The 23894-nt window shown below is 39.9% G+C and overlaps 1 protein-coding gene across 4 annotated transcripts in view; it reads right to left on the bottom strand.

The window, feature by feature from the left end:
- Window positions 1–47: 47 nt before the first annotated feature.
- ncalda (neurocalcin delta a) overlaps window positions 48–23894 on the bottom strand; it is a 79606-nt gene continuing 55759 nt past the window's right edge. For all 4 annotated transcript variants that reach the window (XM_030393279.1, XM_030393277.1, XM_030393278.1 and 1 more), the window contains 4 exons: window positions 21388–21798; window positions 10713–10818; window positions 8360–8479; window positions 48–4328 (listed from right to left, as the gene is read on the bottom strand). In XM_030393279.1, the coding sequence (XP_030249139.1) occupies window positions 8382–8479; window positions 10713–10818; window positions 21388–21765 (582 nt within the window). In that variant the 5' untranslated portion in view covers window positions 21766–21798 and the 3' untranslated portion in view covers window positions 48–4328; window positions 8360–8381. The remainder of the gene's footprint in view (window positions 4329–8359; window positions 8480–10712; window positions 10819–21387; window positions 21799–23894) is intronic.

Below are 23894 nucleotides of genomic sequence, written 5' to 3'. Positions count from 1 at the left end.
TCTGTCAGCTCCCAGGAACAACAGATACAGATTAGCTGCAAGCAAGCACTGGTGCAATTACTTTTAATTGTGTGTTGTTCCTGTATAAATAAACAATAATAAAAATAAAAAAAAGATGATTGCAGAGAACAGTTACTAGCAGAGACAACCACTGTGTACAACTTTGATAAAGTGGAATGATAAATTGACAAAACATAGGAAGTCTGTCTTGACACGAAAGCATGAACAGGTTTCAGCATAAATACAGTCATGTTCACATGTTTGATTTTAATGATCCCACTGTTGACATGAACTACTTCTATGTCAGTCACAAAATGGTCAACATATCAAATTAACTGAGCGTTCCAAATTCTGCTGAATTTTAAAAGAGATTACAAACACGAGGAATGACAATCTCAAACATGAGATTATCGACATAGGAAATGAAAATAATTCGGAATATATAAACTTGCTGGTAAAGTGTATATGTAAATGCTTCATTTTTAGGCTAAAGCTGTGTTCCATTTCAACAAAACTATAAAAGGTATAATTAATGCACATATAAACATTTTACAGGACCTCCACTGACGAGTATCTCTTAAAAAATGGATTCTATATCCTTCCTGAAATTGTTTAAGATTTTTATCAATGAAGGAGGGCACTCCAGAGACTAATAGGTAGTCCAGTGGATGCATGAAGCTCTGACGATACAGCTCTCACTCATCACTTCTGGATTATCGCTATTGGCTGACTGAGTGCTTGAGGGAGGCATAAGCCTGTAAATCCTGATCGTTCTTACAATGTGTTTTTTATTCATAGGTTAAAGTTAAAGACTTTCTTAAATGCATTATACATACCAAAACCGGTGTATTAAGCATTATCAAATGATTTATTAACTCTTTGTACAGCTTATAAAGTTCGCCCTAACAGAGAGCTGTACCAATTTGTGTTGAATGGAGTCTTAGTTTTGCAGCAAGTGGTTAAAAGAGAAGATGATCCGAATGATACGATTTTGGGTGACAGACATTTTATAGATCCTGTCAGTTTGAGAAAAAGGTAATAGATGATACATGAAGACATTTTAGCTTCATCAATTTTCAGCTTTCCACCGGGTTATTTCACGGTGTTCCTGTCTGTAATCAAGGATCAAAGCACTTTACGAAGACTGCAGCTCAGTTTGACAGGTCACAGTAAACTCATTACAGCAAGATGAACTCGAGACTCAAGATGAATTCATTTGACATTACAGCTGGGGAAAAAACACTCTGAAAAGTTAATGAATAGCACTTTGGATGGCTTTGATCAACGGAAGCTTTCACAGCATGATGGATGTAGAGGTGGCGAGGTTTGTTAATCCACCACTTTGGTCCAGACTGACATATCTCAGTGACTGTTAGATTGCCAGGAGATTTTACATGACAAAATAAAATAAAAAATCTAATAAATGCCAAAAGTTATAATTTTGGATACATACCTCATCCATAAGGATTCCTTAGATTTGTTTTGTTGTAACAGTTGGTGTTTTCTGTCATTCTAAACTTTAAAGAACTGTAAGAACATCACTTTCTCATTTTGCTCAAAACTTAAAACAGTCCCTTAACTGATACTTCTTGTTTGCTCTGGGCCAACCTATGCACCTTTGCTATATATCTACGATAAGAAAATATAGGCTAAACCGGTCATGCTGTTACTAAAACCACAATATTAAACAATTAACCAGACACCATATAAATGCTTGCACACAATAAATTGTAAATTTAATTCTTGCTTTTTAAAGTTGACCAAAAAACAGAATCCTGTGTTCCAAAACTGCAGTCACTAAATACAGGATACCATACAAAACCTACAAAAAGGCAACAATTACAAACATTTTGTTCAACAGATAACAATTGTACAATTGTATAAATTTATACAATACTATTTTTTTTTTTTTTTTGTATTTGGCACTTAACCACAAGATGCTGTTTTGTGTTTTAACAGAAATGTTACACCTGACTCTGCTTTTTATTACAAAAAAAAGAAAAGACATCATAAAAATACAATAAAAGCAACACATTGTGACAGTATCACTGCAGTAGTTGTGATCCTTGTTTGTCTGCATCTTTTTTTTCTTTATCTTCACAAAAAACAGCAGTTATTTAGTAAAACATTCAAAGCTTTTCTAATTGGAAAACAATGCAAATAACTGAAACGGCTTTGTTCGGCCCTGGGGAGGGCTTAGTTACATTCAGGGGGTGGAGGTCGCGCGTCTTAAAATCTCTTTTTCCCTTTCTTTGACAGCTGAGCGAAGGAAAGAAAGAGTAAAATATCAATCAAATCCAGCCCAGTCGCAGCCCAAATGTTGGAAGTTCATGCTTCTGCAAACCACTGATACATTCACATTTGTAGATGTCACAGGCTAGGTGACATCTTGACATGTTCCCAAAGCCTGTCATATCACATTCACATTACATCCTGACTTTCAGCTCGGGAGGTAGAGGAGAAGGTGGTAGAGTGACTACAGGGCACAGGATATTTTGGGACCATAGTGTTTCCACCTTTTTTTGTCGAGTTTGTGGCGACCAAAGGAGGTAAAGCGTGTAAAAGCCAAACCATGATGGTTTCTAAGCCTAACCCAAATGGTTTTTGTGAGGAAAACAAAACCAGAGCACAAACAGGTTCATCGTAAGATACTGAACCTAAAGAAACATAAGGATGAAAGATATCCTTGGTTTGCAGAAATGTACACTGCCAACATTCATTCTTATTATTGGGTTGATTTAATCCTTCCATTTGAGTTTAGTGGGGGGTCCAGCACTTCAATTGATGTGTGACCAGTACTATGCCATTTATTTTATGCAATACTGTAAAATGGTGATTTCACTATTGAGCTGAACTTTAACAGAAAAAAAAAAAAAAAGCTCCGACTATCCAGCATCCCCATGAAACAGTGCGTCTTCATGCGTCTTCATTTTTGTGCATGGTGGTCTTCCTAAAAGCTCCCCTTCGTTTCCCTCCATCGCGTTATCCATATGAACCATTAGATATGTCAGCTTTGGCAGTCCATACGCTGTCAATAACACTGACTACTGGTAGCACTAACGATGACAATACTAACATACAGAAGCGAGCACACAGCCCAAAGGGTGACTGGCTGTTTAGCCGCTTATATCCATAAACATATGTAAAAACACACACATGCGCTTAAGTCACATGCATACGTGTTATTTAGTCTACGCACTCCCGAACCCGACTGTTTGGACAACTGATTCAACATGCGGCATTTAAAAAACATCTAAAAGTGAACGCGAAGAAGTGCGACTTTGTTCTTCATAGAGTAAAAGTCGAAAAAAGGAACTGGTTCGCATGCTTGACAGCTTAAATAAACAAACGTTCACAATTGTATTATTTCACAACATTTGTTATGAACTAAGCGATCTGGACTATCTGGAAACTGGATTTACAAATTTTAGGCGCACTTGAAAAATATCTACACTGAACTCAAATACTTTTCTATTTTCTTTAAGCTAGAGCGCAGTAACACGCGGCCCACTCCAGAAACCTCGGCCAAATTCTTCCTGATGAACAAAAAAAAAAAAATGGATAAAGGGACTTCACAGAATCAAACTACCGATTAGGGCGCATACGCCATGGAGGCACAATATTACATGTTCATGTAGTCTTGTCCCAGAGCAAAATATGAAACAAAGTCTATCAAGTTTGCAAAATACACAAACACACGTACACATTCTCACAGTAGAAAAGAGGAAACTAAAAGCAGTACTCGTTCTGAGTGAAGGACAAACTTCACAAATCCTCTCTGCAGATTAAATAATCTCACCTACAGTATGTCCTGTTAATCAACACCATCACGTCTCTCTCTCTCTCTCTTTCGCTTGTTGTCTCATGCACACACTCTGTCTATGATACACATAAGAGTGACTAAGGCTCTGTATCAACCCAGCTGGAGCCTCACAGGGCACAGAGAGCCAAGGAAAGACACTGATACAGAGACTCCAGTTTATACTGTATATATACAACCTACTGCAGACCTTCTTTATACTCTGACATGCTTTTAGAAGAGCTGAGGGATCCCGGTCAACTACAATCTGTGGGGTTGGATAACCTGACGAGGGGTTTGGAAAAGTGTTCAGGTTCAGTCTTTGTCTGGGTTTGGAGGGTTCAGATAAAACGGCTCGTGGGTGGGGTGGGGGGGTGTATGGAGAATGTGGCTCCTGTGCCCATCTTAGAAGTCCTCAGTGCATATTGAAGGCCTGTCTTCATCATCGTCATCAGCTTGTCATTCTTCATCATCAGTCTGCTCCTTAGTGGAGAGAGTTAAGGGCATTTAGAGTCACCCCAAAGAAGCACTGTGAAGAGACAGATCAGGGGAGACAGTCAGATCAGGGCTGTTGTGACAAACGGTAATGTGTTGGTCGTTATCATCGCAGGTCAGTGTTTCATGATTTGAATTTATGATGGCATAATCAAAGAGAACATCACCAAATTCCCAAAACATTGAAAAATATGTCACCACTATTTTTTTGTTGTGTTGTTCTACAAATAAAAATGACAAAATGTAGCATATCTGTAAACGGTTTTCTGTTATAAATCTATTGATAACTGTGTTTTGGTTAACAGATTTCTTGGAATTCCTTATCGTCCCCTCCAGATGTGGACAATATAAAAAAAATGATGGATATTGTACATTATATGGGCAAGCTTTTTGAGGTGATGGGTGAGCAACAATCGGGATTGTGGAGCCCCCACCTACTCAACAAAAAATATAAAGAATATATATAACTAAAAAAACCACTATAAGTATGACACAGCTAGCTTAGCATTTAGCATCTCAGAGAGATGTTGGGTTCATTTTCTTTTACACCGATATGTTATCAGTTTGTTTGGGAAGAGGGTTTACATGGGACAGATTTAAGGAACCAAACTTTGTAATAAACCAAATATCTTTTTTGGTGTTGTTTATTGTTGAATCCTTGTAGAGGGGTGGTTTTTGTTCATAATAATAATAATACAATTATGTTATATATCGCTCTTCAGGGTACACAAAGACACAAAGGTTAAAAAGCAGAATAATAAAAACAAAAACAATAAAAACATTAAAAGAGACAGGAGTTGTGCATTAAAAGCAGTATTAAAAAAGGTGAGTTTTGGTGAGTGATTTGAAGATTGTTGGGTCTATACAGTCTCTGATGTGTTTGAGGAGGGAGGGGGCAGCTACTAGGAAGGCTCTGTCACCCCAGGTTCGGTGTTGCTATACTATTTGAATTTGCCCAACTCTGCAATCCAAAAAGTCACCAGGGTAATAAAGTCAAGCTGTTAAACTTGTAAAATACCCCTATTCTTTTCAATGAAGAATTTGAAACAGTAAATGTAATTTGTATGGATCCAAAATTCAATCAAATCTTGACCTTTAAATCGAAAATCAAGTTGAATTTGGAGAATCATGACAACCCCAGTACTCACTGTGGACAAATACAACCAGAGACATTAGAGGGAATGATGCCATGGGAAGAACTGTGTGGCAAAAAACTCTAAACAAATTTAGATCATCTTATCACCAAAACTGACTGTTGTCAGCCTGCGTCTTGATGCAGGAATCATTGTAAACTGTGTTAAATATCTTCCGAAAAGGTGCATCACTCAATAGATCACATGTCAAAGATCTCATGGTAGCAGTCAACCCTGAAGCTTAAACACTACATTATAAAGGCGAACACGCATGTTAAGCTTTACCCAGGAAAGAAAATACATCCTCTTAAAACTATGAAAATAAATCATGTTAAATGTCTGACTCATCTCTCATTAAAACACAAACATGATATTAAACAACCCCTCTGTCATTTACCTTACGATGCCAAGGAAAAGTCACAATAACCAACAATAAATAAAACCTTGTAACTACCTCACGAAATGACAGGAGGTTAAGCAAGAAAAAACCAACACACCTTAATTAAGATCAGTCTGTAACTGATCCAAAATATATGAATAATATTCCAAATATGCCTGTGTCACAGAAGGAGGTGCTGATGACATCACCACGTTTCTTCAGGATGCAAAACACAAACATTCAGAGACCATCAGAGACATCTGCTAGTCGGCCGTTGGCTCACTTCACTTCTGCTTTCTGCTGTCATATTTCCATCCGAACTACAGACTGATTCTATGATTCACTAACTTCTGACAACACACTCCGCCTTCTTCTGACTGTCAGCTCTGACTTTTAGGCACAGTCTAGTGCTAACAAGTCATGTCTTTATTAATAGATTCACAAGACAACAGTGTTCACACAACTGGAATTTCCATCTTCGATACATACCCTGACAAATATCAATATTCAATTCAAAGTGGGAAAAATGACACTATATTTAGGGCATCAAAAATGGAATCAGCAGTTTGTATACATTTTTACATAACATATTTTTACATTACACTGAATTATTACTGAATTTTAAGGTCAACTATTGCACTGAACTGGGACCGTTCTTTATAGGTTATAGGTGATTTTTACAGACCGGCAGGGAACATTTCCTAAAGGTTCTCTGAGTTCTTGTGTAACCTTCAGCGAAGACTCTCAGATGCTTGCGAGAGCGTAGCACTGCACTTACACTTAGTGCATGTGCCTTGGAATGAATGTGTTTTAATCTAAAAACTGTGATTACTGTGAAATTGTTAAAAATGCCAGTGGGGGAGCTCCACATGTCTCTAGAACCTATATTCACAACATGTTTTCTAAAGACGTTTAGAATATGTGCACTTTATGATACCTTGAAAAAAAAAATATACTCAAAATACAGATCTTAAAGACAGAGCTGAGCAGCAATAAGCAATGCTGTCCATAGGTCATCTTACTGACACAGAATTGCCTGTAGAAGCTCAGCTCTGTATGTAAGGTCTGTATTATTCTACACAATGCTAATATTCATCAAGAAAACCTTCCAGAATTACAGTCAGGGAGGGTTCGCTGACAGGGGTCCAGGGAACAGTCCCCTATCCTTCGGACAACCTTTGTGGAACTTTGAAATTTTTTGCAAAAAAATTAAATACATTTGTACTTAATCTCTTGCCAGAGACCTGGCTGCATTTCTGCTCATATTTTCTTCTTTCCAGCACAAAAAAAAAAAAATGCAAACAGAAGTTGACCTTCATTTGCAGCGCAAATCTTTTTTCCTTATAAACACAGTAACTAATTTAAACCTCGCACTCGGTTTGTTGCAGCAGTCTGTGCTCCCGGTGTTAAACTGTTGTCGGGCTTACATCAATCGACTTACTCGCCCACCAACCTCGCCGCCGTTTTACTTTTAATAAAAATTAACAGGCCGAGGAGAGATACTACAATTACAAACTGTCGGAGGCGTTTACTCGGTGCAGCAGCGGGGTCAGCAGCAGAGTTGCTGTACTGAATAACATGAGACACATTTCACTTTAACTGTGGAGAGTTCGGAGAGCTGTAAAAGTGCCTATAAGGCAAAAAAGTTTATAGAGAACCAGAAATGGCCCAGGGCCCAGCAGTTTGAGACCCCTGCTGTAATACATTCAATATTACACCTTTTTTTTTCTTTTTAAAAGAAAAAGTTTTTTCTCTTTAGCTTAGGCTTATAAAAATATAGTATTAACTAGTTTTAGAAATTAAGTATAGTTAACAGCACTCCTTCATTAAGGAGATGAAGAGCTGAGAAGATGCAGAGACTGCAGCGGTTTGCGTAAACTCATTGTTGGAGTGAGACAAAGCTCAGCTGGTACCCCTGTATCAACACAGTAAAATTTAATATAAATATTCAGAATCAATATGTATGAAAAATGTATATTTTTGACAACATAAGACAGTAAGCCTTTTAAAAGAGTCACACATAAATCAAATCCTGGGTTTGTTATCTAGTAAGGAGCCATGTTTTAAAGAGAATACTGAGGGTAACACAAAAGCTGCCTGCAGAAACAGTACTTCAGAAATGGACAAATCCTACACAGGGGGGCTTTAAAACTCTGAAACTTCTTCAGGGCACCAACAGCTCAGAACAGCTCCAAAATAACAGGCCACCTCCTACAAAGTCTCTGATATCAGTCCATGTATTACAAATAGTCACAAAGCCAGTGACACCGTGGATGACCCATCCCACACCCTGCACAGTGCACGCAGCCTCTCAGCAGCTTCCCTCCAGCAGGCACCTCCACTGCCTGGGAGGCACGACTGCTAGGAGGAGAAACACCTTCGCTCCTGACGCTGAACCGCGAGCCTTCCAACTAATGGCTATGAAACTGTAACTGCAGCATTGCACCTCCACTGACTCTCACCTCGCTCAACTTGCTACACTTTGCTGTTAAGTAAACTAAAGCTTTAGCCATGAGTCGTACTGCAGGTAGAGATGCTGAATGTGAGCCTTACAGGTTGGGTTGATGCCTCTGGTTTAGAACTGTCCAGCGCTGCTGGGGTCACACTGCAACAGGCGGACAATGGAGGGGTCGCTCTTTGCTCCTTTGATGAACTCCTCCAGAGACAGCTTACCTAAAAAACACACAGAGCACCAGCACAGCATTAGAAGAGACGTGATGTTTTTGTCATTTACACCGGCAGAACCCTGTACAACTTTCTGTATTTCTGCATAAATGTGACCTAAACTGTGATCACATCTTTATTGAACTCTTAAAGTACATTTATTACATCATTTAATTTACATATTTATTTATCTATTCAGCAAAATTATCATTAAATGTTGCTGTTAGATTGGCCCTTCGATGACAATCTAGTGTGAGTTAAGCTGTCCCTGCCCTGTTGAGAAAACATAAACTTGTATCCTTAATATGAAAGTCTGGTCTTCACCACACAGGACTGTGCATGTGTGCCATACCTCCATCAACAGAGATTTTGCAGAGCTTGTACAGAGAGTTAATGATGGTCACCAGGCTGGAAAAAACATTTCTAAAAAGTTTGGCATTCCCCGATCCACTGTTGGACAGATACCACTGTTGCTCTTCACAGGAGTGCTTGTACAATAAAAATCACTAAGAGCAAGGCATGTAATACTTCAAGGGCCATATTCACAAACATTATGAGAATTCTCTCAGGGACCTCGAGACACAGCCAAACACGTGTTACGAGTCCGAGCTTAAGAGGAATCTGAGCAAAGAAGGGACAGAATCTTTTGTCTTAGTGAGAAGGCATGGATGACCCTGTTGCTAGATAGGACACCGTCTTTTAAAAGCTGTGATTGGTTGATGGACGAAGAAACAGAAATGCACTCTTTGTGATGACGGGCAGGAAATATCCAGTGAAACTGACCGCGTTTCATTTACTCACAGTCATTCAGCGGATGGAGGATATTTCCCAAACTTCTTTGGCTATCTACCATTTTCTCCTCTGCTTAGGACACTCCTAGGACTCTTAGTCAGATCCTTTGTGAATAACTTTGTCTTTACTTGTAAGATTTTTTTTTTGGACAGTATAGGGGCTCAGGGCACAGACAGGTAAAGACAAACAGAGTAACAAAGAGAACCTCTACTGCAATGTAGGACCCTGTATCCATACTGTACAGTGCACACAATTAACATCCAGCTTAATGAGAGGCAGAAGTGACTCAGCAACACCCCATTCTAACGCGTGACTGGGAGACAATTCTGAAAACAGTAAAATAACAGTAATTACTGATACTGACAGAATTATGTTGCATTTCAGGTCTTCCCTAAATGTGTTCTCGTTGGATCATCTCTTGTCTAATTAGCTCGTTCGCTCAATTTGCTGTAAAAATGTGCCCATTTAATTGGCTGCCTCATGCAGTGACAGGGAGAGGGAGCTGTTAAAGAGAATCAGTGTTGAACAGAGAGACAGAAAGCTTTAACTAACCTGGTACCTGCTCAAGGGTACAAAACACACATTTCACACCAGGTCAATATCTTTACAATATCACAATTCTTTGTGATTGTTTGGAGCCGCCACAATCTCAATCAGAGCGTCCTCATAATGTTCCACTTCTCACCAATAGGTGGCAGTGTTGAGACAGCTCTCCCCCTTGGTCTATGAGTTGCCCACCACTCGTGATTTTCATTATAAAAAGGAAAAAGAAAGACAGGATTTTTTTTTATTTTTCTATGTCCAGGTCAACACACTCCCTCCCACTTTGTGTTGCTGGCTTCAATCTGCTGTCACTTTTCTTTTTCCCTTCTCCTCTCTCTTCAAACCCACTCCTCTTTTTTCACCTCCTTCTTCCCACACTCCTCACTGATTCCTCTCCGTCCGTCTCTCTGTTGCTTCTATCTTGTCCCCGTGTCTACCACTGCTCAGTGTATGAATGTGCTGTCTGAGTGTCCACAGTACTTTTGTGTATCACTAGAAGCGCAGGTCAGCGTGCATTCTGTTGTCAATGAACTGCTGCTTCAGGCTGGAGGGCTCTGCAAGTGCCTGTGTAGTGGAAAACCAGGCCAGTTCGTACAATGACAACAGCTGCCGGTAAAGCAAACCAGGTGGCAGTGACAAGCTGTTCAATACATTTGCATTTGAAATGGCAGTTGTGTCCCATTTCAGTGAAATCAACCACTAAATACACTAATTCTATCCCATTTTTTACAGCAGTCGGAGCAGGTGCACACTAACACACACAGACAGCAATTGTTTTTCACTCAACAGACATCAAAATGACCAACAAAGTGTTCTGAAGCCATTTTTTCTTTACAATCATTCTGCTGTTCAAACTAAATGTTGGTGAAATAATATCCCGACAAAGCAGCAGATTAAGTTATCCTACCGTCTCTGTTGGTGTCCATCTGCCTGAAGATCTTCTCCGTCCTCTTCTCAGGCGTCGACTCGTCCTCGGGCATCTTCATCACAGAGGACACCATCTTATATATTGCCTATGAAGGGACACAATTGAGGTGGTGTGATCAGTGATTGAATTTATAGTATTGTGGCACTAACCATCGCCTCTGGAAATGTCAAAACTCTGTGGATGTCCTCTGATGTGTGACTGTGTCTAATGACAGATGTGACTTTGCTACTGCATAGTTTAGATCGTGTCGACAACTCATCCTTTATTTGGAAATATTTCTCAAACTCTCAAACTAATTGCTTTAATTAGTCACATATACCTTTTTCATCTTTGAAGCCAGGCTGTGTAAACTTTTTATCCACGCCTATCAAAGCGGTTTCTAACAGCTAACGCACACCATCATCTATATGGATTACTTTTAAAGGCATATATGCATATATAGATATATATGTATATGTAATCATATAGTTGCATTCCTGGTCCGGACTACAGAGAACTCTCAACAAAGCTCGGCCACCTTACAAACCTTTTGTGATTACATAGTAAAAAAGTGCAAAGACATTATTGTGGCACTTATGTTATGTTGGGTCATTGTTTGATAAAAGCATAATTCCAAAAAAGGTGGGACACTAAGCAAAACATAAAAGAAACAGAATGTGAGGATTTGCTTATCCTTTTTGACAAACAGTCAATTAAAAACAGTACCAACACAATATCTTGAATGTTTTACATCATTAACAATTTTTGGAAAGATACGCTTACTGGGAATTTGATGCCAGTAACATGTTTCAAACAGATCGGGACAGGGGCAACAAAAACACCTGTTTGGAGCATTCCACAGGTAACAAGTGTCATGTTTGGGTATTGAAGGGACAACTCTTAGAAAGGTTCAGTCGTTCATAAGCAGGGATGGGGCAAGATTTACCCATTTTGTGAAACACGACTGTATAAAGGATGGTATTACAAGGGCTTATGACCGATTCGTCAAAAAGTTTTCAGTAAACACAGTTTGTTTGCAAATGATTACATTCTGTCCTTATACACATTTTACACAGCGTCCCAACTTTTTGGGATGCAAACGCACACATTTAGACATTTGTACTTGCGATGTAGAAGCGAGTAAAGATCTCTACAAATGGTTAGTGTACACATGCGCACACGTACACACGCTTTCTTTTTCTGCAGTGCTCCTCTTTTAATTTTGGATAGCTGCTGCTGCTTCCACTCAATGTACTGACAAATTGCCAAACTTGCGTGTCTTGATAGAGTTAACAGAAAACACCCTTTTTCTGTGTGTTTATTGCAGCCTGCGACGGTGGGAGTCGGACAAATTGAGAAATGCAGGGAGGCGACACGCAGAATTGTTACGCAACGCGCCCCTGTGATATTTCATTTGCTGGTATAACTAACATTTATTCTGCTGTGTCACCAAGACAGCAGTTGCGTCCGTTCAGACGAGCATTCACTCCAACCTGTTGCACCGCGTCACCATCCCGTCGCTTCATCTTTGTGCTTTACGTAGGGAGGGTGGGTGCGATCATACACACATATACAACCCCTCACAGACTATTTATCTGTGTTGTGTCTCCTGTGCTCTCTGTTGAATCGCAGAGGCTGTTTGGCAGTAAACAGTGGAATCACAGCCCCCTCTCTCCGTCTCTAATAAGGAGGCGGATTTGAGGGGAATGGGAGCTGACATGTAAAAAGAGCAGGGCTGATGGTGATTCCAGTGCAGCGGGAGATTTAAGTGGTTGCTGCTCATGCCTCCTATTACACAGGAGCAGGGCGGTTCAGCTCCGGGGTAACATTGGCGCTGAGGGACACGCTGCAAGCACGGTTAATATCGGTCTTCATTTCAGTTCAGAGCTGGGTCTGTTATCAATCAAAAGCCTTCAAACTGCTGGGAACGTTTAGGACATGTTGGGGATTTAGCTGTTGAGCTAATCCAGAGCAACGCAGTGGAATAATCTTAAAAGTCTAAATCCAGAAATGACAAACAACCAATAAGAAGGGAAACGATCTGGGGCTTACAGTGCCCTCAATATTTCCGACTACACACAGTGCCATGAACGCAGCTGGAGGGTAAGAAAAGAGGGACAAAAGAGTTTTCCTCTTCCACAGTGGTCCATTCTTGTCCCCAAACTATGAAAAACACATCAGTGAGCCACAACTGTTGCACTGGGTGACATGCTGAGGTTATTTTGAACCAATCCCACACACACCTGCTGTTACACATAGTCACTAGGGAACCACTGTACATGCTGGTGTATAGTGGGCAACTACTGAAAAGCCATTTTCCTGTATTTGTGTTGGTTTCTTTGTTAAGATGGACACTAATCACAACACTACACTACACTGAGGCAGTAGAGGAAAGTAACTAAATATATTTACTCAAGTACTGTACTTGAGTCTAAAATTTGAGGGATTTGACTTGAGTATAAGCACTTTGTGCTACTTTATACTTCTACTTAACTACAAATCTCAGAGGGAAATTTTGTAGTTTTTACTCCACTGCTCTACATTTGTTTGATACCTTTAGTTTCAAGTTACTTTACTGATCCCTTGTGAAGTTCGCAAGCTAACAGGCAGTGTAAGCCAAAAAATAAGCCCCACCATGACCAGCAGCCACAATTACAGTGATGCTTACATATCATTGCTTCGATCATCATAATTCAACTGAAGTTTCTGTTACTGTTATTCCAATGTGTTTACTACAATAGCAGTAAGTCCTGCAACTACTAAAATAGGCGGGAAAATATGTGAACTAAGAATCAGCATCATGAGGTCATTTGTACAACCGCACTGGATGAGAGGATTTTACAGACTTGTTAGGGAGAACGGAGTATTAACATGCTTTAAACATGTAAAAAAAGATTTTTCTCATACTGTAAGTCAGAACTCTATGTTTCAGTATCACTTACATAGACCAATTTCTTCCAGATTAGTTTCTATTGTTTCAGATTTCTGTTTGGAAAATGTATGCAAATCCGTGCATTTCTAACTAGGTAATGCCTCATATGCAGACTTAAACCTTAAGCTTTAAAAAAAAAAGCTCAATAGAAGTCATCAGCTGTGGAGGTTTCATAGTGATATCTACTATGGGGATATCTGTAAGTTAAAAGTGCATCATAACAGATTCTTCAAAGAAATAGTACATATATTTATCTGTTTCCTAAAGAAGAGTATATACACAAAGAAAGACATAAGTACTCTGGCAACAGTCCCAAACAAATGCACTACTTAAACCTGCTTGAGTTGCTGCTGCTGCAGTGCCCAGCTGTTTTAGGACATTATTGAGCATTTAGAAAAAAAATGACTTCATTTGTATGCTCTTTTTCTGTTAAAGACGCGTGTCTTCAGTAGTATGACAGAGTAGTGAAATCCAAAAATACCAAGAGAAAGATTTTTGGTCTTATCATGGGACTCTTGATAGAAATATAGATCACCAGCCTTATCCTTAAACACAACCAGTCTTTAGCTGGCATACCTGAGGCACGCTCAGTAAGTCTAGAAGTAAAGCCAGTGTTATCCTTCTTGTCTCTACAGACCACACAACCTTTGTCTTAATTGGTTGTCTTCCAACATGACACTTTGCCAGCTGGTCTCTCCTCACTGACTGATTGTTGGCCATCTACTCTGGATTTTCTTTATTTCTCTCATAGTTTCAACAATTTAAACTACCTGGATATTGTTCTTTCTTCTTCGCTAGCATCTCCTCTGTATTGGTCTTTAACACAGAAGTATTTTTACATTTTGGACAGAGTCCACATAGCCTCAGAGGTCTAAGCAGCATCCGTTCTTTAACCTGAATGCCACGAGGAGAAAAAAAACCCACCGCTCTTTCATACCCTTTCAGCAGGGAGCCTCCAGACAAGAACACAACATCATCCCCCGTGGAGCCGGAAACAGCCTGAGCCACAGTTAAGTGAGGACAGAAAGGCAGAAGAGAAAACTACACAGCTACTCTGCCATAGCTGTGGACTATTACCTGGCCAATTATGTATAAGAGTGAGAGGAACGTGTCACATATATGCTATTACCTTACAGGACCATACAGGGTGACAGACACAGAGAGATAGAGTGTAAGGGCACAGAGTGAGGGAAGTCATCCGCTTTTTGAGATTTATTTGCCATTTTCATCTTACACACACACACACACACACACACACACAGGCGTCTTGCCTCAGCCTCACACCAAAGATGAACACTTTTCCCAAGGCGACTTCAAGCGCGTCTGAGCAGTGATCTAATCATTTTAGCATCTATTCTGTTCAATCTCACCAAATTACCAGTATGAACACTCTCTCCCTTCTGTTTTTGACAATCGAGACAATGCGCCGTCTCTGCGCCCGTCTGATCTGCTGATAACGCCGCGTTTCGGATAAAAGGTGGACAGAGGTTAGATACCAACTATTGATGAGTGGAAGAGAAGGTTCTGTCTTTTGTCATTGCGCTCCAATTTTGTCATTATCCGAAGAAGATGAGCCCGGCTGGCTGTGATCCTTTTCATTCAATTACTCCCACAGCAAGGCTAATTATGAGCATCACCAGCATTTACACACTCTCTGCAGGAGAGACCATCAGCGGTGAGCTGCAGCTCGCAATCACTGCGGCAAATGGAGGCAAGTGTGAATAGAAAACCTGGAGACCACTGCGGAGGGAGGGACAGGGTTCTTTGGGTGACGCTTTTTTAAGTGCTGGCCACAGTAACGGAGAAAGAAGTCAAACAAAGAAAGCAGGCCTGAGGATGGGGAACACGGCACATACGACAGTGCATGAAACAAGCGTCCAGTTTGTTTTTGGAGTGCACGTACAGTCAGCATGCTTGCAGTGCCCACAGACCACGCAGTCACAGATTTTGCCTGGCGTCTGCACGGGCAGATCTTAAGTGGACCCTTGTGTCCAAGCGGATAAGGCAACCATGTACTGGCCTTTAGAGACCACACGTGTGCTAAAGGCACTGGGAGACTATATTAGCGGCGCTTCGATTTCAATAGGATTAATGCATGTTGGCTGTCATCGATGCTTTTTCCACTAATACAGACTTTCACTGTGATTAAAGATCTTTACCTCACGACATGAAACATGTATCGTTAAACTGTGTTTCTAGATTTAACGGGATAAACTGGATGTAGCTAACGAATTTGCTACATTTTGCTTACCATAAATGCCAGTAAGTTAATTCAACTGTTACAGAGTGCTACTGCCAGAACGCTATAAGCATCAGGCTTCAGCAGAGCTGTACCGCACAGAATCCCATAGACCAGAAATGTATTAATTCACCTTTAGACCACGCTCAGCTCAATGCAAAGCAAAACTAAACACTTCAAACCCAGAAAATAGGGTGCACAATACAGATTATTGTTAACCAATTATTATCTGCTTCTCGTGGCCAGAACCAAAAAGATAACTGATCATTTTTGTACTTTAAAATTAATTTCCTCACCAGTAGTTTATGCATGCCTGAGGGTAACAAAGGCTTAGATGAGAGATAGCTCCAATAAGGTTACCTCCTCTAACGTAAATTATAATTGAGTTCTTTTCCTCTAAAATTGTAAAAAATGTCTACACCAGTCATGACATGTTTGGCTGACTATAGCCTATGCAGCTTTAACCAGACCATGTGGAGCAGCTACATGTCGTGAGCACCAAAACAGCGGGCTGCGCTTGCTGTTCCTTACAGGTGCATATTGCTAACAATTCCATTTATTGGCTATAATTTTACCGATATGACACATAGCTGATGATATAGATTTCTAAACAATGTATAGGCCTGATATATATCATGCAAAGACATGCAACCAAAAATGACCCAGAGACCTTGTTAAACTTTGGAATAATAACTTTGGGTTCTTGTTACTCTAAAATGGTTTACAATCCCCAAATTCCGTCTGTTACTAAATTTAAACCAATGCTCTAGTAAAAATACCGATGTTTGTGAATATCATGATGCCTTTTAGGGTGATAACGTTGGTAGAAGGATGCTGGAGCTACTTTGCTTAGCCTGCTACCATCACGACTCCTACTCACACACGGAGCATAAAATGGATGGATTTAGCTTTATGAGATCCACCTGCCAACCTGCCCTCTGATACCACTGAAAGCAGATACTGTGATCACACTAAGCTGCCGACTTTCCTCAAAGACTTTGAGCTCAGGCATCATTTGAAGTCCAGCAGTTACTTGCAGAAGTCAGCGCAACCTGAAAACTTTTCCCTTAAGCCTGCTTCCTCTCTGCAGAGGCAGGCGGCTTTGAACCAGGAGAGTCTAACAGAGAAGATCTACATGGAGATAGATGAATACTTTATGTATAAATGCTCCAGTGTGTGTCAGAGAGGGAGAAATGGCCCTGGGCTTTTATGAACCTGCACTTCAACAAAAAGGAACGGCAACGTCTAATCTAATGAGTAAGACACAGAGCTCCTGCCTCTGCATTTGAAAACCTTTAATCATATTAGAGTTTGAGCTACAATACTGTTTTTTGTCTGCATGGTCCAAGTGGACAACATCTCGGAGCGTCTAATAAACTGCAGCTAATTAACAAATGCCACATGCACAAACACATTCGCTACAGAATCACAGACACACTCACACTCATTCCCTCATTACGGCAGAACATTTCAACACTCTTGTCCTCTCCTTCGCTCCAATAGATGAGTCCTGCAGACAGTCAGACATGAGCGTCTGACTCATTGCGTTCTATTCTTTTGTTCTTGGGAACAGCACCACCTTTTAATGGAAAGTGGGCAGAGGGTTTGTGTCATCAAGATCTAAAGGAAGTGACAGGTCTGAATCACTGCGGCCTCAAGGTAGAGAGGCTAATTTAACCTTGTAGCAATGATACGTGGGCACATGTGAGACAATACAGATTCATATTTCTTAGGACTGCCTGCGTCTACGTTTAAAGATCAGATATACATTAAAATACAAACTCGACGTCTGTGATAAAGATAAATACACAGAGCAGAATATCACAAATACAAATCCACACACATTAACACACAGAGGAGAATAGAACAAAGCAGTCCATGAGCCATGATGCACTCGCCACCACAGAGTTTAAATGTGTTGATGACAGCCGTTTATCATTAGATATGATGATGTAAAATAAAATAGCATTAGAGATTAGGGCTGTAGCAATACACTAATCTCACGATACGATACATGATATTCAGCTCACGATATGATATATATCACGATATTCAGCCAACGATACGATTCATCATTTTACATCATTTTCTAAAAGATTTTAAAAGGGACAGTGTGATTTTGGTGACATCTTGTGAGTGAATACGACAATACAACCATTGAATTAATTGTAGGGCTGGGTATCACTAGGTACCTCGCGATACAATACCATCACAATATTCTGCCCTCGATAACGATAATATCGCGATACAGCGATTCTGCAGTAATCGACATATTGCAAGAAATTTCATCCACGATACATCACGATATCTGTGTCACTGAAGAAATTCAGAATTTATTGACTGCACTGAATCCATTTCACAGGAATTACAAAACATTGTCAATCAATTTCACATGAATGACAGCCAAGTAAACAAAGAGTATATTGCACAGTGTCTCTTCTTAACACACACACTGACTACAACTATCATTAAATATCTATATGTGTGGGTTTCAGCTTACTTAAACCATTTTTTTAAATTTTATTTGGTTGTATACCTATGTTTGAATAAAGATAAAGCTGTCCTCCGAAGAGGGGTGGTGGTGGTGGGCCCAAAAAAAAATAATTTTTTTACATTTTTTTTCCCCCCATTTTTAAATATCGATATTTGGCACCAGTGTATCAATAACGTACCTCAAGACGAAATATCGCGATATATCGTAGTATCGATATTTTGGCACACCCCTATTAGAGATGAGCAGGACACAGTCTTTAATATTCTCATAATTCTCAGGAACCCTGCACATTTTTGCACATTGTTGTTATTTAATATCTCAGAACTCACTGCACATTTGCACAGTCACACCTATTTTCAAATGTATTGTATATTGCACACATTATGTACACCTGTGGACGAGGATCGTTACTGTATATAGTGTGCTTATCTTTATTCTAATGGTTTTGATTATACTTTTACTCAATCGTTTTACTCCTTGCTAATTATCTTCCCTCTGTGCTGCTGTGTTACCTGTGAATTTCTCTCAAGGGGGATCAATTAAGGAACATCTTATCTTAACCTTTCTGGAATCTCCTCTACGTACAATGGAAGATGAGCTGCTCTGTGGCTGAACTGGCCAGGATTACGTCTGCTGTTCGTCCCGTAACGTTGTGTTAAATGACACTCTTACAAACCATTAACGTTTGTGCATAGTCCCCGGGTAAAGAGGATCCTAAAGTGTGTGATCAGTGAAATGTGTATCAGTGCCTAAATGCCACATGAAAAACTGTTCTCGCATGTGTTATGTTCTCGAATGCCGTCAACCTGCCACGGACAGCTGTCATGGTGTGGAGTTTTTTTTTTTTTTATGCTATCATGCTGCCAGGGACTGCAGATGAAAATTAGCTCGTATGGCTAAATCTGGTACATTTAAATGATCAACTCTGGCGCTCATGTTAATTAATGCATAGTTTCCCTTCTTTAAATAAAATCAACATACATTAACATAAAAATAAGTAACAAAAATGAAATGATAAAAACGGAGGTAAGTAAAAGGCATTTGAATTACAAATAGAGAGCTAAAAATGGACATGAAATTAAAATAGTGATAAATTTTCGTATCATTGGAGTATTTAAAAGCCAAATAAATTAAAACAGTGTTGATGTGATGAAAACCGACCCATGTTTTATCACTATCCCCATCACCCCAATTGCCACTTGTCATTGAAGGACAGCTGCCTGAAGGGTGTAGGCAAAGAGAAATGTATGTGATAAAATAAGTGAACAAATTAATGATCAAGTGATGAAACGTATGTGAGCTGAACAATACTGTTGTGAATTGTCAGCTGATCTGGTAAACTTTGACATTTTTTTCTCGAACTGCTTCACATCTTTTGGCTTCCCTTGTCAGTTTGTGTTGCTGTACCCCCTCTTTTCAAGAGTCTGCAGTTTAGTGCATAATACTGAACGATTACAACCACCCGGCACAATCAGTGAAGATTCCAAGGGTGTTTTTAAGGGGTCTGTACTCTGTACTGTATATAGATCACAGAGTAGTAGTGTCTCTGAAATTAAGAAGACTGCTGAGGGAGAGGTGAAACAAGGTCAAACTGAAGTGAGAGCAACAAAGCTGCTGTTACACAAATGTGGAGGAAGTACGAAAAAAAAAAAGTGAGGAGGGAACGCTTACACACACACACCCACATGCACCCACATACAGTGTTTGTGTGTGCAGCTCTAACTGTGTGTTTAAATGAGAAACGCTTGCAGGAAAAGCCACCAGTGCTTTCCGTTTTCCTTGCTGTTCTTCTTTAAAGGTGGGCTGTGCCCAGCCGCACAGCCAAGACAATGTTTCTGATTCGAAACTTAATGGTGAACAATCCACACACACCGATATATGTCGATAAACTAAACCTGTAATTTCAGAATGAACAGGTTGTTTTCCTCAAAATGCTTGTGTCAGATTCATCTCTTTTCTGACAGAAGAATAATATGTTGGTAAGAACATTTTGAAAGCCCACACAGCCTGCTGGGCATTGACATTTACCTTCATTACCTTAATGAATAACAACAGGTTACCATGCAGCGCTTTTAACACTGTCGGGGATTTCATATGAACGCTCCTCCTCATCTTTTGAGCATTAGGCTGCTGGCAGCTATAAAAGAAACCATGTAGGCTTTACAAAATATGCCAGTGCTTTTACTAGATAAATCATGTGCACATAAACACGACAGTGTTGTCTGCAATAATTAATACTTAATACAGTCTTCCAGACTACATTAAAAACCTTTGAATGGAGGAGCAGATACAGTATACAAGGTGTTCAGCAGACATGTATTAGGGTTGCTTTAGTTCCAATTGTGAAGCTAAAAAGGCGCAGAGCAGATGGAACATTTTATCATTTTCCCTTCTAGATAACAATAAAAGTCCCATTAAAGAAGGAGCAAAGCTAATTAATTCCTCACTGTTTACAAAACTGCTTTCATTGGCAGGACAAAGACTGTTTCCAATTAACGTTAATACCTAAATGCATCTTTTAAGTACCGACTGAAGTATTTCAATGCAGGCAGTAAACGAGTATCACTCATGTGTCCTGTGTTGAAATGGAGGCACATCCAGCTCCATGTCTGTGAGAGCGCCCTCCCTCCATGGAGCAGAGCTGTATGTCCTGCTGATCTCAAAATGCCAGCACTGTTTTTCTCAGCCTCATAAAGAGTATGTTATGGATACAGTGGCAGTACTGTTTATACTACAGTGTGTAACAATCACTGCCCTGGCTAATGTTACAGTTAATGTCTGTGTGTGTGTGTGTGTGTGTGTGTGTGTGTGTGTGTGTGTGTGTGTGTGTGTGTGTGTGTGTGTGTGTGGCTACCAAGTGCATCAAAACTTCCTGTTACAATCATTTTCTGTCTTGTTTTGAGGTTTTTTTGTGATTCAGACCTCAACACCTTTTGTAACCCATACTCTGTTCAATATTTGCTATTTGTATATTTATGTGATGTGTCCATCCAGCTCTATGCACACTCACCTGAACAATTTCCAGCATCTCCGCTTTACTGATGTACCCATTTCCGTCCAGGTCGTACATACTGAAGGCCCATTTCAGCTTCTGCTCCAGCTTGCCGCGCGACGTCACACTTAGTGCGATGATAAACTCCCGGAAGTCTATTGTCCCGTCGCCGTTAGCGTCAAATGTGCGAAAGACATGTTCAGCAAACTTTGAAGCGTCTCCGTAGGGGAAGAAGTTACCGTAGATCTTCTTAAACTCCTCCATGGAAAGGTTCCCGCTGGGGCAGTCCCTCAGGAAGCCTTTGTACCACTCCTGGATCTCATGCTCGGTGAAGTCGGTGCTCTCCAGGAGGTCCTGCATCACCTCAGGACGGAGCTTGCTGTTCTGCTTCCCCATATCTGTCGGTCCTGTCAATCACTCTGCTCACAGCTGGGGAAGAGAAGGGAGTGAGTAGAGTTAGTTCTGGGATTGAACAAAGAGGCAATTTAAAGTGCAATTGTATTGACGTCTTTGGTCCTCGCTGATGGAGTTAGATGAATTGGAGAAAAACTGTTCATCACTCACTATAAAATGTATATACGTTCAATACCAGTATCCAAAGTTCAGTTATATCTCTAGACATGTTTCAGAGTGAGGTCATCCTGACATTCTTGTGAACGTGGGGCTGTTTTCGTGCCATAAACTGCAGGATTTGCTTAAGTAGAAAGGTGCAATCTCCTTTTCAGCTCCGACTGCATAATTAGCTAGTAGCATGTACTCTAGCAATCTGGTCATAGCCCTGGGTTTTACAAAAGGCGTGAAATGACTTTGCCCTTTTAAGGTAAGATAGCTCGCACCCTTAATGCCTGTTTATGACTGTTAAATGAATAGTACAAAAGTGTCAGTGTCAGTGCATCGTGCGTTTCATTGTGTGACTGGTGACATCTGATTGCTTTTGGAAAATACATCTTGAGTCTCTATTCATAACTCCCTTCTGGCATAACTAATATCAAAAACCATGGAATATCTGCACTGTGAACTTGTGTAGCATGCAAACAGAAGGACATTCATCAACGCTAAAGTAACTTTTTCTAATGCTTACGTTACTTGTGTGAGGGAGATGCTGAGGTTTCAAAGGGGCTTTGTGTAACTTCTGCAATGTGCTGGAAACCCGTACTTCATGTAAGCCGACTCCATTTCAAAACAAACGTTAGCTACCGTTGCATTTTATTCACCTAATTTTACTGCTTTCCAGCAAACTACTCATTTTACTAACACTACAAACCCTGAAAATATCCATACATAAGACATTCCTGACATCATGTGGCCCGTTTACACCCCTGTCGCGCATGTATGTCCTGCTTATACTGCTGGTATAATGGCGTGCATTGCTGAATTCAAAAGCGTCCTCTTTTTCTGTGGTTTGATCTAATTACCGTGGGTTCTTTGAAAAACATGTTTTTTGAGCTGTCATATGCCTGTTGCATTCTTGTTTACTTTGAAAGGAGAGCTCAGTAATTGGTTAGACTGTAGTGCCTTGCTTTTCCATCCTAAATTCTGTGTATGAATCAGCTAAATAACCAACAGATGAAGCCAAGCTCACAGCTGCTGTGTTCTCAAGTGGATTTACTGAGGTATGAAGCAAAAATGTAAGCAACCCTTCTTTGAAGACTTTACGTTTATCAGGACTTACATCTCTCACTTCTATAAACTGTTGGAACTTTCCATGGAACACACACACACACACACACACACACACACACACACACACACACACACACACACACACACACACACACACTACTTTATATAAATCACACACTTTATAATCCCTGTTTATATATTTACTCAATATTAGTAACAATGAGTCATCACTACATGCAGTCGAGCCGGAATAAAAGCACATTTTATTACTTTTTGACTATAAAAGTCAAGCTGCTCATAAACATGATTAATTGCTAGCTGCAGTGTTGGGTGATTTGTGACTTTAAGCTGGGAAATTATAGTTTAACCTGCACATTAAGGTAGTTAAACAAATGCATAAATTGCGTTTTTACTGAATTCACTCTAGAAAATATTGAATGTTTCATAGATCCATTGGTCTTATTAGCTGATGACAAATACTGTGTTAAAATGGACAGAAATTGTGAGTCAATCAACGCCCTAGTCATATCTTCTTTTCGAATCAAGTAACCGCTGAAGCCTGCTATTTATGGAGATACAAAGTTTACATGTATAAACAGCAATATAATTACACATAGTGTTATAATTATGGCAGAACCAGTTGTTTGATTGGCTGTGGCTTTAGAGTGAATGAGCAAATAGCATGTCATTTGGGAAAATGGTAGTGTTGAATAACAAAAGGACTCTATCCATGTTGACTGTGTATAAAACAGGATGCCATGTTATTTTATCAATGCAGAGTTCAGTTTTAAAAATGCATCATTTCACAATTATAGTGCATATATTGTCCGTCCTTATTTTGTTTATTTATCTCATATTGCCTTTTTTAATTAATCTATCTAATTCTGGCAATGACAGGTCAC

Source organism: Sparus aurata, chromosome 17 (genome assembly GCF_900880675.1).
Source record: "Sparus aurata chromosome 17, fSpaAur1.1, whole genome shotgun sequence".
NCBI classification, from domain to species: Eukaryota; Metazoa; Chordata; class Actinopteri; order Spariformes; family Sparidae; genus Sparus; species Sparus aurata.
Note: the sequence above shows the minus strand (reverse complement) of the source record. Positions and strands in the feature narration are given on the sequence as shown.